The 19,736-nt window shown below is 38.6% G+C and overlaps 1 protein-coding gene across 3 annotated transcripts in view; it reads right to left on the reverse strand.

The window, feature by feature from the left end:
• LOC121952252 (receptor-type tyrosine-protein phosphatase gamma) overlaps positions 1 to 19,736 on the reverse strand; it is a 505,310-nt gene that overhangs the window by 176,478 nt on the left and 309,096 nt on the right. For all 3 annotated transcript variants that reach the window (XM_088083307.1, XM_088083299.1, XM_042498811.2), the window contains exon 4: positions 6,832 to 6,980. In XM_088083307.1, coding sequence (XP_087939433.1) covers positions 6,832 to 6,980 — 149 coding nt within the window. The remainder of the gene's footprint in view (positions 1 to 6,831; positions 6,981 to 19,736) is intronic.

Raw genomic sequence — 19,736 nt, forward strand, 5'->3', positions numbered from 1 at the left:
CTCGCTGCTGATGCTGTGGCTATATGAAGCAGCATCAGAGGCCACGCTGAGAGGGTTTTACAGTCTGATACTCCAGTCACTCACTGCCAGGCACAGCACTTTCTCTGACCACAAACACACACACAAAAAAACCTTTTGCATTTTATCCTTTATGTAAACACAATCATGTAAAGTTCTCCTGCCAACAAATATGTAGGTGGGAAGCAATGTTTTGGAGAGAAATAGTGTTGGTGTGAAAATATTTTGAATGTAACAAAAAACTGATTTTTTTTCACAGTTTCAAATGTGTTTCTGCCCTGGAAACAATCAGTGAGAAAACACATTTTCAAGAAATATTAAATAAGGAAATGTTGAGCGACTTAAAGACTAATTTGTTGAAGTTCTCGTTTAAAATATATGATAAAACTACCAGAATAAAATTATTAAAACCATGTTTTTGCACACATTATAGATTATTTGGCCCTACGTTTCATCATTCAGCCCTAATTGCTATTAAAAAGAAAAAAAATTCATAAGGGTCTTATCAGAGTCTCATAAGGGTTAAATAATGCATAGCACAGAGTCTGTGCATTTATAAAGTATCTTATATCAGCCACTGAATCACACAGCTGGCAATGCCAACTTTAACAATCTAATCACACATGCCATGCAAATATAACGATTTTTTTCCCCTGCCAAATAGCAGAGACATCATTTTGTAATAATTCAAAATATGGTAAATTTGAAAATATAATGCTATTGGAAAGAACTGTCAATTGCTAGTAATAATTGTGTAATAATTAGGGCTTTTGCAAATAAGGAAATATGATATAAGACCATAGTCAATGTGCTAGCATTGACTAAATTACATGGAATATTACTAAATTGTCTTTACTCGAGTTGCAGTTGTTATGAACTTCTAAAGAGGACGTGTTATCAGTGCCTCCGGGATTTTGTGATGTTGCGATCCCAGCAACAACTATTTTTGCAATTTTCACTTGCAATGTCAATTTCATTGCAAAAACACCTAAAAACATAACAACTTGCATTGCAATATTTTTTGAAAAGCATCTGTAAAATCAGGTATTTCAGGCAGCAACAATCACAAATAAAGCCCACATGCACGTTTTTAGGTTTATACTAATAAAATTCTCTACCAGAATATGTTTACATGCTTTAAAGGTCACCTGCATTCACGCTCTGTCTGTGTGAGAGCATGTCTGCCCTCCCACAAATCTACTCTGATTGGCTAGTGTTTCCTGGTCTTAGTTTCTTTGCATCTTCATTGCAGCTTATGGTAATGACTAACAGAGAATGTCAGCACTTCCTACTGCAAAAATCATCAATAAAAGCTTTCAAACCAAAACCTTTGCAATAAGACATGTTCCAGAAGAAATATGACCTGAAATTGGGGAGAAATTTACAACATCAGCACAAAGATTACAGGTTCTATTAAGATTAGCATGAAGCTACATGTAGCAGTGTACTTGCAGCCTCGGAACGACTACCATGAAAAATCCCCAGCAAAAGCTTCTAAACCAAAGTCTTCACAACAGGACAGGACATGTTCCAAAATCGTTGGAAACAAGATGATTTAAAAAAGCTGTCCTTGGCATTAGGTAGCAGATATAGTTTTTTCTGACAGAGACAACATCTAGCTGAAGAGAACTGGCTATAACTGTATGTGTATGTCAAAATTATGTCCAGAGGTCACAGTAATCAAAACAACAAAAATAATATCCACTCCCCCTACATAGTGGATTTTTATTGCCTTTATACATGTATATCCAGGACTGTTTTGACTTTTTAGTTCAAAAGAAACATATTACCTGAGTGTGTTTTCATATTGGACCAGAGAAAAAAACAACAACGTTCATGTAAGAGAATGGGTCTGACAAGCGAGGGTTTTTATTCATCATTCACGGAGAAAAGTGACGCGACAGATGCCTGTAGCCAAAGTGAGCATTCATCTGTGAATTTTTTGTCTCCATTTTGTTTAAATGTATACTCACTTGTAATTTACAATCACACAGATGGATACATTTTAAAGATACATTTTAACAGCAGGCCAGCTGTGTGCTGAGTAACAGACTCTCTCGGTTACACTAGCAATTAGAGTTAATCAGTGCCTGAAATGGAAAAAAAAAAACAGTTTTGTTTCTCTGCTGGTTACAATAAGTACACTACAGTTGTATCATCAGCTGATTTGACCAAATTTATTTTTGGAGCATGACCTGTCGGCAACTCACTGACTCCCTGCGAGTGACCATGTGCTCATGGGCACTGTGCTGGTGACCACCGGCCTAGAAAAAGCATTAGAAAAAAGTATTGGCAGCTTGAGAGAAGTGTTGTTGGGCAAGAAAAAGTTACGGTACACCAAAGAGTAAAATGTAGAAGGGCACACCAGTTATCAGTGGCCCACTTCAAGCATTGTAGTGAATAAATTGGAAGTGTACCAACTGAACTGTCCCTAGTTTCTTTGTAATTAGTACTAAATAAGATTCCAGGACTAGGAAATGTTTAAATGCTCATTGTTAAGATAAATACTAAATCTTTTTTTCAAAAATCAGCAACTGTTTAAACATGAATTCCTTTTTTCACATCGCAACGTGCATATGTCTCCACACAAAGCCCACTGGGAAACAGCCGTACTTACACTAGCTGACAGCAGCAGTTTGTTATTTATGAAGGGGGAAGAGGTACTGCAGGATGGGTAAGGTATTTTTAAAAACATTAAGCACTGAAGGGGAACTTGTGTTTTTAATTTTGGCTCAGGTGAATGACACAACTTTAAATGATTTTAGAGTTATTTAGAGTTATTTAGAGAGAGTTATTTTGAATAAAAAAGTCACATCCAAGCCACCCCGCCTCCTCTGATAAATTAAGCACAGTCCCACAATGCCAGCATGAAATATTTTAGCCACCTATAAAAATGAGTACAGTTTAATTGTAAATTGTATTTGAATATTTGCTCATCTTTACCTTCCACAACAGCTGATGGAGGCAGCAACTTTGTGGTTCAGGAGAATAAAATGACCCAGTGGAGTCTGGTGTTTCTGATACACCAGCTTCAAATCCCCTTTGGTAAGGCCAAGGTAAAGTGTTGAAAATATTCTAAATATAGCATAAAATTAAACCGATATTAACCATTTTAAGATGGCCTAAAACGAATCAATGAAGGCAGCGTTTGCTCAGCACTATTTGAGTACATGTACATAATGCAGCAGTTTTTTACCCCTAAGTTATTATAAATAAACAGTTATAATTGTGATACTGTCTGTATCATAGGCTGTATAAATAATATAGGACCAACTGTTGTGGAGGAGTCGGACATACTTAAGTCAATAAATGGATTCTCCCCCCTGGTGCTTGTATACTGGGACAAAGACAGTATTCCAATTAAATGACTGCAGTTATGACCGTAGCTCCACTTATCTGTGCATGTAAACATACTGAGTATGATAAAAGTCTACAAGAATGCGACCCCCTCCCCCATCAACTTAACCTTTAAGTGTAGTTTTTGGTCCAATCTTTAAATGTTTAGGAATTTGTTCAGTTTTGCACATCATGAGTGACAGCTTTTGAATTTTGCATTGGACCCTCAGATTGGTGTCACTTCTGTTGGGAGTCAATGGGGCAGGTACTTCAAATCACAATATAACCCTTCATATCTTTGTCGTTTCAACTTTGACTGAAATATCCTTCCACCAGATTAAAAAACACACATTCTGTGATACTGACTTTTTTGTCTAAAAGTGCATGTTTCTTTCCCTTATTATTGGTCTCTGAACAGATCGTGGCTCTGTCCGACAGCTGCATATAGCTCAGCTTGTTAATATAAGTCTGGCTCTGATGCAAAATTTGAACGCTGTCACTGAAGTCATGGCCTTTCCTTCTTTTATAGTTTTCTTGTTCCTAAATAGGAAATCATATTATTTAACCATGGGGACTGTAAAGTAACATTTTACTGTTAGAATGTTCAAAGAATACTTTGAATGGCAGCTTTTGAAAGACACTGAACAAGCTTGCAACACCTCAGACTGTTCATCGAATAATCAATATGTCATTTGTTGGCAATTTAACATTGTCGCCGTAATCATGTCAAGGGCACAATGGAAAGCATTATTTACATTAGAAATCTCATTTTAAAAAAATTAATAAAAATGTATTAATCAAATTAGCAAATTAATCATGCATTAAGAAACTCAAAGTAACATTAATATAAAAAGATCATTATGTTGAATTAATAATGTCTTCGGTCTTAAATGTATGCCTGTTTTATATTATAAAATTAAATTATCAAATAAAATCATGAACTTTGATTAAAAAAATCCCTTAATATTCTCATTAAACTCTGTCATAGTCTACAATTAATCTGTTTTCACACCTCAGGCTTCATAACATAATCCTGTTTTGATATTTGGACATGAAATGATCAAATTTGGACAAAAATCAGGACAAACTCTCATCTCTCTGCAGCTTCACTGCAGAAATATCAGTATCAGTTGTGGCCTTAGAGGACGGATCAGCTGAGCCATACTGCCAATATTGAATCTGGCACAAGGCAGAGGTTTGAATATGTGTGTGTGTGTGTGTGTGTGTGTGTGTGTGTGTGTGTGTGTGTTTGTGTATGCTTGTGTGTCTGGAGAAATAGTATAGTTGACTGAGAGGCTCAGTCAATATGAGAAAACAGGCTTGAATTTCAGTGGAACTTCATAAAAGTGCTACATGGAAACTTTTCCTCGCTGATGTCTCACTGCTAAATCAATTGTGATGGCATATTATAAATCTAGCAATTTAAAAACAGCAGTCGCAGAAAGCACCATGCATTCATATAGGAGGTTTTGTGTTCTCAGCAGAATCTTTGACTTCTTCTGCAGCAGACAGGTAAGCAATATTTCTAAACTGAGTAGTGAGGACGGACAAATGCATCATTTCCATACGGGACTATCTCACCAACCACTGACACAAAGGCACCTTTATGCAACTTTGTGGAAAGGTTTTTCGGGGGGAAAAAAAAGAGTTTGGAGCGGAAGGAGAAGATTACAATATCAAGCTGAACTGTCAGCGTGCTGATCTACCAAATGTCAAACAATACATATTCATCTGTTTGGCCAGCAACAGCAAAGAGGCAGCGCTCTAGAAGAAGTCCAAACAGAGATGGCTGACATTTCAGTATTCAAGAGAGTGACAGCTGCACATAAACAGCGTGCAAATACACACACACGCTCTAAGAAACATTCACACACCGACTCATATTTACTGTACACATTGGCATGCAATGAGATTAGTTGGTAGATGTAGAGGGCGGATCCTAAAGGAGTGTCTCTTAATGCCCAAAAAGCCAGTTTGAGAGGAGAGGTCTGGTCTTCACAGCTAATATTCACTTCCTTTTGGGTAAAGTACCCTGTGTAATGTTTTTCCTCAACCTATTTATTAATACTAAAAGTATCATCAATGGGTCCCCAACCAACAGAATTACAGAGGTGATTACACATCCACAAATTACAACAATAAAGATACCCAGTCTTTAAAAAAAGTTCAGCGGAGGTGGAGTTACAACCTTGCAGCTGTATGTCTTCACAAACCAGTGAAGTTGCAGCTACAGTTTACATCCATGTCTGTCCAGACACTTTTCAACCATGACAGCTGACAATGCCTCAAAAAGGAATGTTGCTGTGAGGAAGCTACATATTCTAAAATATGGATGCTTCACACACATCTTCAGCCCGTCAGAATAGGAGATCTTTACAGTCACCAGTTTCAAGAATAGTGTCACTAACTCAGTGGATATATAATGTCATCACATCATATATTCAAGTTCATCTATTAGCCAACTGTGTGAAATTTTGTCATAATTAGTGTATGAATTCTTGCGATATGGCCAAACAGAGGTCACCTTGACCTTGACATCTAACTACCAAATTTCAAACACTTTCTAGCTGAGTCCAGTTGGATGTTTGTGCCAAATTTGAAGAAATTCTTTCAACGTTTCTTGAGATATCAAGTTAATAAGAATGAGGCAGACACAAGGTCATCATGACCTTCACTTTGACCTTTGAAGACCAAAATTATATCAGCCTATCCTTAAATCCAAGTGGGTGTTTGTGTCAAACTTGAAGACAATCCCCTGAGGTTTTCTTGAGATATCGTGTTCTCAATGAGACGGACATAAGGTCACAATGGCCTTCCTGATTGTCCATCAAAATCTCATTAGCTTATCTTCGAGTCCAAGAGGACATTTGTGCCAAATGTGAAGAAATTCTCTCAAGGTTTTCTTGAGATATAAAGTTCACGAGAATGAGACAGACACAAGGTCACACTGACCTAGCCCAGTGACAACCAAAATGTTGTTTGTTTATCCTCGAGTCCAAGTGGATGTTTGTGCCAAATTTGATCCCTGGTCCCAGCTGTCACAGGCATAAATACCTAGAAACAAATGCGTGTATGAGGCTAGCACATGTATTTTGAGCTAAATAAAAAGTATGACAACTTGCCCATGAGCAGTTGTGTTTTGGTAAATGCCTTCTTGACACTTTTGAAGGATATTACTTCAGCAAAAGGTTATTGAGCTCAAAAAGGGTATATTTGTGGGGCTGTTTGCCTTGATAGACATGTGTCTCAGCCTTTTTTTACTCAGACTTGGCTGTTCACACAATATTTTCTGGCTCCAGGAACTGACAAGGGCTATCCAAGCTTCAAACTAACAGAGTTTCCTAAAGAAACCTCATGGCAAGATTTCAAAATCTACACCCTTATCTACACCCATGACGAAGAAATAACAGTTAATCATTCTCAAATATCGGTTTCATTCATTTCTTGGCATGTCAAAGCTTGGTAGATTGTGCTTACCTCCACAGGATAACGACGGCCATTGATGCTGTGTTCAGAGCCTTCAGAACCGTTGTTCGGACCCCAATGAAACTCCACTTTCTCTGCCTTAAACCTCCCTGGTAGACCTGCTCCCCGAACAAAGTAATCATCCTTCAACATGATGGCCACTAGAAGAAAGATAAAGACAAAGCAAGAAAGAGTCATACATCAATGAACCTCTTTTTCAACATACATACAGTACAGAATCATTCTTCTTTAAGGAACAGAAGACAGAAAATTGGTGTCTGCTGTTGATGTGAAGGCAAACCTAAAAGATTGCTCAAAAACCTAATCAAAGAGGTGTGAGGACATATACAGCATCAAACCTCTTTTAAGGCCTAAAGGGACACAGACAAAAGGATGTATTCTGAGGACATAGTAAAGGTAGATTTATATTTTAGATTTACTCTGAGGAAGGCATGCTCACACAAGACCATTTTTGTCATTTTTCATCAGCCTCTGAGGGAAGTTCTCAAATAAGTGGCTAATATGCCTGGCTGCCAGTGCAAACTGCCCTTACTGAGCCCTTTGTTATTCCATCACATCTTTCTGAAATATAGTGAAAATTAAGACGGGGGCTTATTTTCACATTCACAAATGGCTCTGAAAGGATTCCTGTGTTCCATTAAGCAGTTCAGCCAGACCTCATCAGACAATTCTGTCCCATTTACAGAGGAGGGACTCAAGTGACAGTGACCTGGTTCATCATGTCATCAAGACGCTGGCCAAGACTATGAGTCATCAAGTATTGCATACACCTGATAAGACTTTCACAAGCCCACTTTACATACTCTGCACTTGCTTCCAAACTCTTAAGGATAGTTTCGTACATCTAGAGTCTTGTTTGTATGGGCTTCAGCAGGTTTGTTCATCATTTCTATCAGTTATGAAAACCCCGCACTACACCTGCTGACTGTTGACATCTGGGGAAATAGTGAAATTGGTAAAATTAAAATGAAGTTTAAAAAAAACACAAGCAGTCAGATGATCAAAAAGTTTGTGCACATGGCAGTGTATCCAGATCACTTCATTTGGAGGTAAAACTGAAAGGAAGCACACCTGGAATGTGACATCTCAGACATATCAAATCTTCTATCTTATATTAAGAAATCTTAACTATCACAAACTGCAAGTTTTATTCTTTAATCAGCCATCATACTGTCATGCCTGTCGTACGGGTAGGAGGAATATCTAGGCACTGCTAAAACGGAGGGAAATTTACCACACGTACACACAGGCATAATACCCACACTGTTTTGATCCAAAGCTGGTTGAAAATTGGCAGTTTCTGTTTGATTAACCAACAATTAATAAGAAACTCATTTGAAAATGATGTTAACTAGTTTTGTTTTCTTTCTGACCTATTCATAACATGCTGTTGACTCCACATTCAAGGTCAAGAAGTAAAAGGTTGATCTGTGAAGAAAGCAAAAGTGATGTCTCTGATTCTAGTTAGTTCTGCAGAAGGTGGGGGGTTAATACCGCCTCCCTGCCTGACTCCACAGCTCCACCACAGCATTCAGCAGCATCTCCACCAGGTGATCCCTCCACAGATAAAACGCTCATCTGTCATTTAGAAACAGTGCAGAATCCATGCATAATTTGTGCCACAAATGCAGGGACATTTGTCTTGTTAGCCATGCATTATGTAGCGAGGGGAGAGCAGAAGCTGCGCGCCATTTTGTTTCGCAGCTGTTGTTTGTGTTAGCATTTTTACATGGCTCTCTACATGCTGCGGCATCCCAAATCCATTTAGATTGTGCTCTGCTGTGTCTCTTACATTGCAGGTGGCCATCATCACCATCTCTTTTTTTTCTCAGCAAGCAGCCTGGGTGGCCATGGGGAGATGGTTCGAGTTGCCGAAGGCCTAGGGACGCTCTGCATCAAACGTGTGGGGGAATTTTTCATCCTGACTGCGATGATGAGGTCCTCTCTTTCTCTGCCTGTGCCTCTAACTCTCATCTTTCTGTTTGTGCTAGCGGGTGTCAGCAGCGGTGATCCTCTACCTGAAGGTCAGCTCGTCGGTGCACTCCCACAGGGGATGACAACACACAGTGTGTCCGCCTCGCCTGATTGAGCTACCGGCACTCAGACAAACGGATGTCTCACATCTCAGCGATGCACTGCCACCAGCTTGTGATGCAGTGACTGGGAGGTGGGCAGGACATTTACTCACTCTCTGTGACCTTAATCAGTCACTGAAAATTGGGAACAAAAACAGGTACAGCAACAAGAGTGCTGAGGGAATTTGCCCGCATGGAAGGATACTTTGTTCTCCAGCTCCCTTGTCCTTTAATGGTCACAATGTGATAGTAGTATATTACTGGGACAGCCACATAGCCTAGGCATTTTGAGCTAAATATTGTAACTTTACATAATGTTTTAAAGGGGACCTATTATGCTTTTCCATATTTTTTTTTATATAGTTAGAGTAACAAGGTTAAAAGATTTTCATATTAAATTTGGCCAAAGTTTTAAAGATGAGGTAAATGTACATAGAAGTCATTCTTGTGAGCACAAAAAAAGAAAAGAAAGTGAACATTCCTTTTCCAACAATTATTTCTACTCAGCAGGCAACAGTATGATTCAAAGTGTGCCAGATTTCTTTACATGGTCATTTGCTTTTGGTACAGTACTGGAAGTGTTTAGATTATGTGGATATGCATCTAAAAATGAGCGCAATAGCTCGTCTTCAAAGAACCCAAATATGTCAGATTTCACTAAATTTTGAATAGAAAAGTGGTGACTGCTTTAAAGTAGTTACACAGTTTCTTTGGTTAGTTTAATTAAAGCTATTTCACTTGTAAAGGGAGTGTGCAGTGCCCATACCTCCAGTCATTGTGTTAAGGCAAAACACACTCTGGACTCATCATTAAGCTTCACACACAGATATGAGTTATACAGCAAACAGGTGCATGTTACCAAGTGTTGGTCTGTTCCTTCAGTGTGTGCCATCATGCTCATCATCTCTCTCTCTTTGATCTCCTACCCCTCCAAGGGCAAGCTCCGGCATGCTGCCCGCAGTACTGTGCAGATTTGTGCTGTCAGGAAGTCAGTCACTGGAAGTCAGTGAAGAGGCATCACAACAACAGGGTGAAGGAAAGGACAGATTGCTGCTGGCCGTGACCAGGCTCGAAACCACCTGTCCTAAACATGCCTTTTCTAAATGATAGAACGGCCAAGGACATCATCATGCTCTAACGTTCAAATTGAAATGTTGGATGTGTATCACAATCTAATATATTCAGCGGTGGAAGAAATATTCAGATAATTTACTAAAATGATCATTTACAATACCGCACTATAAAAATAGCAACTCCATTAAAAACAGAGGAAAGATTACAAATGAATGATATATCATAATTTTAAAAAAATATTGTGTGATTTTTATGTACACTGTTAATCTGAAAGTGAGTTTTAACTATTATTATATTATGCTATTAATTCAGTATCAGTGCGCGGCTAAAACTCAATGGCAAATTACTGCAACAGCAGGAAATGAAGGTACTGGTTACACTAAGTTTCTGATGAATGCTAACACATTACGAGAAAAAAAATCAGAGTTAATCTGGAGCAAAATCATCAGTATGTTGTTTGTTTCATCCAAGCAACCTCTGGGGCTGAAAAATGAAGCCAATGCTGAATTGTAAAACCTGCAGTTCCTGGAATGCCCACTTGAGACTGGTCCCCAAAGAGAGTCAATACCCACTGGCCCTTCCTGTTAAAATGCCCAACATAACAGCAGAAATTAAGCTGTTTACAGCCTGGTAGAAAACTGTTTTTGGTCACTATAGTTAATTTTCCTGTCTATGCGCTCATGACAACTGTACGGTGGTTGAATTTTCATGTAACTCACCCATTTACATTTTATCAAGGCTTAAAGTTATATGTAATTAATGTCTGCTTTGAGTGACAGGTGGGTGCTTTACATTGGCAAGCTACTACGATGGCGATAACGTTGGTGAGGTAAAATATCCGCAGCATAACCCCAGAATCACAAAGTATAGGCATTGTCATAGCTGTCGCTGTTTCTGTGAGTTTACAATTCATGAAAGTTAATTGTAACATTTTGGTCACCTAAAAAAACTTGTTAAGTCTCTGACTGTACTAAAAGACCCTCTTAAGAGTCAGATATTATTTTTTCCTGTAAGCAGGCCTAGTTTTTGTTGTTAATGATTTAATGCCTGTTTTCACTAGCAAAAGTTAATATTAACATTTTTACAGTTAACCATGGCTGTAAATGCACCATGCTAGCATTAGCGTAATCTTCACCCTCTCATCCAAATATGGTAACTTCTGCCTATAAAAATTCAAGATAGCAACAACCAAAATACCAAACCTGGGCTTTAAAACGGGAGTCCACTAGCCAATGGATGACGTCATGGTGGCTACATCCATTATTTTATAGTTTATGTTTTGATGTTGTATTTTGTTGCAGCAATAAACATTACAGCATTGGTTAGCAACTTGTGCAGCTCTACACTTAAATATGTTTACTTTGTCAAACCTAGCTTGAGAGAAACGGCCAAAAAAAAAAAGTTAAGTTTTGCATAATATGGTCAATCATAATGGGATATGTGTAACCATACTCAGTAAAAGCTACTAATTAAGTTTCCTGGGAAAATAGATGAGTGTGTCAGCTCTGTCTTACTCTGTGTTAAATCAGGGCCCCACTGGCTGCCAAAGTAACATTTTGTTGTTGCAGACATTCATTTTTGACTCACTCCCAGCAGTGATGTATTTAATCATTGCTTTTCTATTACTGAAGCCTTCGCCCTCACTTACAACTGAATCTAAATCAGTTTTCTGACATCACATGACTTCAACCCCAGGAACTCATAAACAGCTGCAGGAGCCGTATTTCTTATTTAACTTGCTGTTTCCTTTGTGTAGCTGTTTTGACGGCTAGTTGGCATTTGCCTGTGTGGATAACAGTATAATTAATGCTCTGACTGCAACAACAAATGGCACAGTTATATGCAAGGCTTAATATACAGCAAGCACTATCGGCTGTTTTACCAAAGCATTTGGCATATTCAAATAGCCTATGATGATGTGGGAATAGAGGACCCTGAGAATGTACCAGTCTGTCCTGCCTGGGAACTCAACACATCCAGAGTGACAGCGTATACCCCATCGTAAAGGTACACCCGTGAGTAGCAAGCATGGCTGTTTTTACAATTTTCTATGAAGCAACTGTGTAAGAAATAAAGTATCAATGAGAAGAAAGATGAACACTGCAGATGTTGGGTGGTCTAGGCAGGGAGGATGATGTCATTGCTGTATAAATCCAACACATTCTCACTGTCTCGTAAAAACAAATGCTTTGGTAATGGCCCTAAGCATTAAACAATGGCACTCTAAGTGCCCCTCTATCAGTTTTTAAACGTCAGTGATGGTGTGTCAAAATATATACTTATTATATAATGTCTTTTAAAAATAAACTTCCATTTTTACAAGAAAAGTTTCCACTCATTAATTGCAAACATTCTTTTTTAAAAACAAACTTATTACGTAGGTTTACTTCATTTTAGGTTTATTGTCTAAGGTTTAGGTAGGCCATCTGTGTTTAGGATTAGAAAAAAGATGGTTTGGCTTAAAATAGGGCTGAGTGAAATGGCTTAAAATAGTATTGCAATACCTTTAGGCTTTATCCCGATACACAATATATGTCTTGATATTATATTCTATACTGTCACAGTAAAGGTAAAGTAGCTGCTGCCATATAATACAGTAAAATAAACTACTGTAAGAATAAAGTGAAATAAAATACTGTTATAAAGGAGTTTTAAAAAAGTATTTGTATAATTAAATAAATCAAAGCAGAACCCATGGTGTTTTTATTTTGAAGGGCTCATCCTGTCTTGGGAGAAGTGTTGATGTTTTTGCTGTGGACTTTAAGCTTCCGGTTAACGATTGTATGTTAGCCTTAACAGCCTTAGCAGACAGTTAAACTGTTAGTGCAGCATCTTAGCTGTATGGATTTATTAACAAAGTAGCAGCCCTCCAGTTCACAGACTGTAAAGATTTGCATGTCACACCTGTGCTCTGTGGTCGCAAAATGTGACTATGTAGTTGCAATAGGAGCTCTACAGGTACAAAAATATATACCTCACACTACTGCCATTACCACTCATTTAGTTAGAGTTAGACTGCAACCACAGCGCCATTAAACGTGATAATTTATTCACAGTAAGCTGGAAATAAAAGTAACAGCTCTCCGGTTCATATATTAATAGTATTTGAAATAAGTTACTGTGGTGTGATATGGTCACAAAATGACTCAACATTCGCGATCTGTAGCCCTGCAAAAGCCTTGCTTTTTGTCTGGGTGTGTCTGGGAGAAAGCAACAGAATAGAAACGATGAAGTGAGTCTCATGCCAACTGCTTAAAAGGCAGGTGCCATGTATAGCACATTTCATACAACAATTCAAAGTGCTTTACAGAGTAATAAAACATAAAAACAATAAAAGATACAGATTTACAACAAAAGATATACAAGGTTAAATCAATTACTAAATGATTTTTAAAAAATCACTCTTAAAAATAGCAAAAGTGCAGACAAGAGGTGCAAAGATACAAAGATATTTTTTTTTTTTTTAAATCAAGTTTAAAAATAAGTTTGCAGTCATTAGTGGGTGGAGTAGGCAATGGAAAAAAGAATGTTTTTAACTTTGATTTAAAGATGATCAGAGTCTGGGCTTGTCGAACCTCATCTGGGAGGTTATTCCAGGTTTGTGCAGCATGATAACAAAATGCTGCTTCACCATGTTTAGTTCTGACACTTGGGACGCTCAGTAGGCCGGCCCCTGATGTTCTGAGGGTCCTTGAAGGTTCCTATGACACAAGCATTCAGAGATATATATTTGAGCGCTGAGCCACAGATTGATTTGTAGAGAAGCAGTGATATTTTAAAAACAATCTTGCTTTGACATTATTCCTCTGACTCTGGTGATGTTTTTTAAATGATAGTGGGCAAATGAAGTTACTGACTTCAAGTGACTCTGAAAATTTATATCAGGGTCTAGGATAACCCCAAGGTTTCTTGCTTGACTCTTGTTATAAGAGAGAGGGATTCAAGGTGAGAGCTGACACTGCCTTTCTTTCCGTGGCCCAAGTATAATGACATCGGTCTTATCTCTATTGATGCATCCAATCACTGATTTGCTCAATACAGTGACACAGACGTTCTACAGGTTCATAATCACCTGGTGAAATCAACATGTATATTTGTGTGCCATCTGCACAGTTGTGGTAGGCTTCTTTGTTACTTTGCATAATTTGGCTTTATGGAAGCATATAGAGATTAAACAAAAATGGGTCCCAAAATGTACCCCTATGGGACCCCACATGCCACAGCCATATGCTCTGACTTACAGTTTCCAATTGAGACAAAGTACTTCCTGTGATGAAGATATGACTTGAACCATCCAAGGACAGTGCCAGAGAGTTTTCTTGTCTTTATAATAAAATTGTGTGGTCAGAGGGAGCTATTAGATCCTAGAGACTTAAAAAAAATGATGTGGTAATTTACACTCAGTGTTCGCACTATATTTATTTTATGTATCGCAAGTGGGACAAGCAGCAATAAATCCTTTATATTTGATATATCAACCATCCCTGGCTCAAAATATGCATGCTTGTTACTAGTCATGTGACATACATGATGTGCGGTATGTCACCAGTATGCTTAACATACTAGCATTGTAAACAGCATATTAAAATAGTTTGGTTGACTTGGTTTTACACGGGACACAAAAAGTGGTCTCCTGGGTGAAAGTCCAGAGTTTGTTTGAGCCACCAACCCTGTGCAGACTTTTTCACTCTTTAAACTATGGCAAATGTTTGGAGCTACAAAAAATTATGCCACCTTGTATGTCTCATACCAATGTTAAGGGTGCATTAAAAGGGCTACTGACCAATGTTTGATGAGTTGGAACAGATCAGTTTGGGTATATCATGACATGGCAAGCATCACCCCTTTAAGAATCAAATTTCCGGAAACGTTGCATGCTCAATTGATGTTTTATAGGCAAGTGTGATTGCAAAATCTCAACTTCAGATGATGATAAGGTATTTTAAAATAGGGCTGTCATTGCCTATGCATTAATCTTGATGTGATTGAGGTCCATAAATAACACGTTCATTTTTAAAAAAATGTTAATTGCAGATGATCCCGGCCAACATTCCCATACAGGGCTGAGTTTTAAAGCTACAGTGATGATACTCATATCATATGAAACTGTCGTGAGTTACCAAAAAACGCTTCAAAGGGTGGCTAAGTTTTACAAGAAATAAACAATATGGCCATGTCACAGGGGTCCCTTGACTATCTGAATGAAAATGGGTTGTATGGGTACCCATGAGTCTCCCCTTTACAAATAAGTATGTGTTATTTTCGCCTATTGTATTTGAATATTTCTGCATATTGGGTTCCCCAAAAAATCCTGAATTTGCTTCCACCTACGAAATGTGCACACAGGTGCAGCTATTCAGACTGTTGTCAGTGGGCAACAGCATCGCCATAAACAGCAAAGCTCTATTTTTGAGTGTGCGAATCACCGAAGACATGTGGATGAAACTAATTTAAAGAGGTAAAGTACAGCGCTGCTAAATGGGTGGAAACTGACAACAGATAAGCCAACGTGGTGGAAGATACGGGTCTAAGTGACATCCTTAGGTCAGCATATTATCAACATGCAATTAAAAAAAGTCATTAATCACGATTCACCAGTGAAATTTAGAAATTTAAAAAATAACAGTTTGACAGCACATGTTTGACAGCACCACTGTAAACATATTCCAATTAAATTTGCCAACAACTGTCATTTTCCACAAAGGATGAATCCTTCAGATTTTGTTGGCTAGCTTTCTCCACCATCAGGCAAATTGTCTTCTAGGGTTGGGTTTGAAATTTTTTGACAGTGCCAATTTGATGCCTGACATTTGGAACAGATGCCAAAACTATGCCTCACTGTGGGAAACCTCTCTGTCACTGCACAAGGAAGCCAGAGTTTGCAAATGCTAAATGTTATTTGACCAAAAGCAGCAGTTAAATAAAAAAAAAGTATGAAATTGCCAAGATTTGTATTTAAATAAAGAACTATGTGACCCGATTCAATGCCAGCTTTCAGCACTTGACAGTTTTGATACTTTTGATGCTGAATTTATTATTATTATTATTATTAAGCCCTATCAATACACTGTAATCTTCTGGCAGCAGAGGTACATATCTGTTCGTCATGAGTGCAGACCTTAACTTAACGCTGACAGTCAGACACAGAGAGAAAGTAAAAGAGCGGCCATGGCAGCAGTTAGTAAGGAGCTGCTCTGTATGACTGTTACAAGTTGTGCTGTAACGCAGCTCATCAGCAGGTGGGGATGATTGACAGCCTGTTTCATCTGAGGATGTCAAAAGCTTTCTTTCCTGTGTGTTACACTGGTTAAGACAAACACATTTTTCTATGTATTTAATGTATGTCTGATCTAATAGCACACAAGAATACAATGATTGACTGAATGTAGATATTTCAACTAGATATTTTGGACAGGGGGTTAAAAGCAGTCTGGCCTAATGCCTAAAAACTTGGACTGCTGTAAGCCTCACACATTAGGAGAAATGAACACAATAACTTAACACTTACACAATAACTTAATACTTACTTACTTAATTAGTCAATATAACTAAAAAGCAATTCTTTTATAGTTTCCAAGAGCTCCAGTGTTTTACTTTGGACAGAACAGTTAGTTCCGACTAAGCTATTTGATTGTGTGTGCTGATGTACAGTACAACATCACTGGGACTTTTCAGATGATCTAAACTGTTAATTTGGAAAACATTAACAGTTGGTGGTTATATAATGTTACCAAAGATTGTAGCAATGTATGAAGATCGACAAAATCCCCTCTGACCAGTAACATCACTCAAATAATACCTGAGCAAAATTTGGCCTGATGCAAAAGCCCACTACCTGCAGCTCAGCTCCTTCTCACTCTAAACTCATCAAATAGCGCCACAACCAACCACAACACAGCTGGACAGCGTCAGATAAGAACACGCTTAGACAGATGTGGTGGCGTTATTATGATACAGTGGCGAACAACCGAAGGGCACCGGGGGCATCCACATGCAACGTGCGTCAGGTAATAATGCTGCCGGTTACAATGTAAGATAAGGTGGATGTGTCCCACAAACAACAGACCTTCATGCAGAGAAAGGTAATGTGCAGCCCAGGAGGGGAGCAGCTGTGATGGACGGTTTTGGTATACCGCCATTCTCTGGGAGTAAACCAGCTGTCACAGATGTTACAAAGATGTGCAATGAAGCAGTGACTCGTCTTACACCAATCACAGCCTGAGAGCCACCACCACACACAAACTGTCTGATACGGGATACCAGGTGACAGAGATCATGGTAGGGAGTGGACATGCACAGGAGGGACATCCTGTCTGATCAAACTAACTCATCTGAATCACACAGTGTATAACATGGTCTGTCCATAACATGTAGGAAAATGTGCAGGAAAATGTATATGTGTTGCTAGAAAACAGCTGTCCAGTTCCAGCGGTTGCAGAACTATTAATGCCGGCATTGCCAAAATAATCATTAAATAAACAAACAAATCTTAATCTGTTGTTGTACTTACTGTTAACTAATAAATGTAGCATGTAGAACTGTTGTATGAAAGCAATATCACATAAGAGGGACTGCTGTTGCTGCTGGATATTATAACAGCTGTGATTAATTTCAGCGCTCAGCACTGTGTCCACAATGAATCACAGCTGTGATGATATACAGTAGAACAGCACTCCCTCTCATGTGATATTGCTTAACCACCAAACTCTTCCAGGGTTCTGAAAATAAGTGCATTTCCACAAAGCCGAGTTGTTGCTTTAACCAGATGTTTTACAGTATGATCTTTTTCGTCATGCTATCACTGTCTTGGGAGAGGCGGTCTGTCAGTTGGTTGGATCTCAGTCACTATTGGCAATTTGAATGCTATTACATTTTATGCAGAGAATCTTGGTTCTTTTTCTTGTATTGTTATTTACTATTGACTTTTCCTCTACCGCCATCAGCAGGTCATAAAATCCACATTCTTGTTTATTTGATCCCTTGTGATTTCTTGACTTATTTAGCGTTGCTTGTGGCCCATCCACAGGATCAAACTTTTTTCACTGCATCACTTTTTATTGTTGAAGATGTGTCCAAACCTTTGTCCATGTCCAAATAATTGTTGGATATATGACATTTTATTCTGAGAGATATGGTGTTCTTGACAGCATCACAAAATTCTATTTGTTACAATCTCTTTTTTGTCACTGAAGCTAATATGAAAGGCGTTAATTTTACACAACAGACAATTCGGCAATTTATTCAAATGTGTCATCACATACGGCTCACACATCCTTGATGCAAATGACAGGATGTAAAACATTATTGTGTAAAACACACAGCTGCGCTCTGGGCAGCACTCAAAGCGCTGTCAACAGCGATGCCAACCACCTGTGGCCTCTGCCTCTCAAAAGCCTTTCAACTTCATTTCTCCACTGTGGGCGAAGGATCATCCATCTTAGTGACAACCTGGAATTGTGAAAAATACCTGTGGCTGACGAGGAGGGTCCTCGAGATGCCAAGAGAGTGGAATGCAGATGGCCCGGCACTGAATCCTGCAGGCAGTGACACCTGCCATGGCACTTGTACTAATATGGATGCAGCGTGTCTGAGTGAAAATGGGATGTGTAATCTTCATCATAAATGACTTGCTGCATATTGCACCTGTCTCATTTTATAATCATATGTGGGGAAGTGATGCAACAGATGTCTGACATGCAGACACCTGCCAATATGAGCAGGGATTATTACAGGTGTCACACTTGAGCTTTTCATTCTCTCTGCACTGAGGTCTGTCACAGAATCATACTGTGTGGTTACAAACATTATGTAATTAAAAACTGGCAACATTTCTTTCAAGAACATGACTCAGGGGTGTGTGCCCATATATTGGATCTTAGCTTCTGTAAATGTGATGGTCAATAAAGCAAAGTGAAACACAATATGAATAATATAAAAGCTCGAGGATAAGTTGGGTTTTTTAGTCCATGGGTCCTATTTTCTGAATTCTCAGAAACAGCAGTTCTGTAAAATTAAATCTGAGAGTTTTTTTTGTCATGCTGTCATGTTCCAAGACCTCAGCAATCAACCTTGTATTCAATTCAGTTCCATTTAGCTCAATTTGATAAATCTCTATTGTCCCTGGAGGGCAATACGGGTGCAGTATAAAGAAACGAACATGGGAGAAACGTACTTTAGATATGACAATAAAAACATGATCGACAGGAAGTAACAACAAACACACAAACAAATACACTTTAAACACTAAGTGCAATGAGCAAAAAAGTGCAGATCACAGAATGTTGAAGGTGCAACAACAAAAGGTGGACTAAAGTTTTTGCTTAATGGCAACACTTTGCTTGTGTATGGAGGAGCCTTGAGCTCCTTGTCTGACTCGCTCAGTGTCAACTGTAATAAGCCTACCACTGATCAGATATCAAAGCCAGCATTCTCCTCACCTTTTGTTATCTGCATGTTACCATTTTAAAAATCCCTTTCCCTACAGGAAACAACAACAACCTCTGAGCAAACAACCTACACGTGCTATATTGTCCGAATCTTGACTTGCTTGAGTTTTGCTTCTCATCTAAGCGGCTTCTTCAGAACTGCAAAAGCTGCTTGAATGAGAGGAGAAATGTCTTCAAGAAACTCAAGCAAGTCCAGATGTCAACGATACAGCACCTAGAATTACCGTGACCTGGTTTACTGACTCTTTACCAATGACCTGCATGTTCAAAATGGCAAGTTTTGGAGAAGAATAAAGCCTGC

This window comes from Plectropomus leopardus, chromosome 2 (genome assembly GCF_026936395.1).
Source record: "Plectropomus leopardus strain MGB_pleo_1.0 chromosome 2, ASM2693639v1, whole genome shotgun sequence".
NCBI lineage: Eukaryota > Metazoa > Chordata > Actinopteri > Perciformes > Serranidae > Plectropomus > Plectropomus leopardus.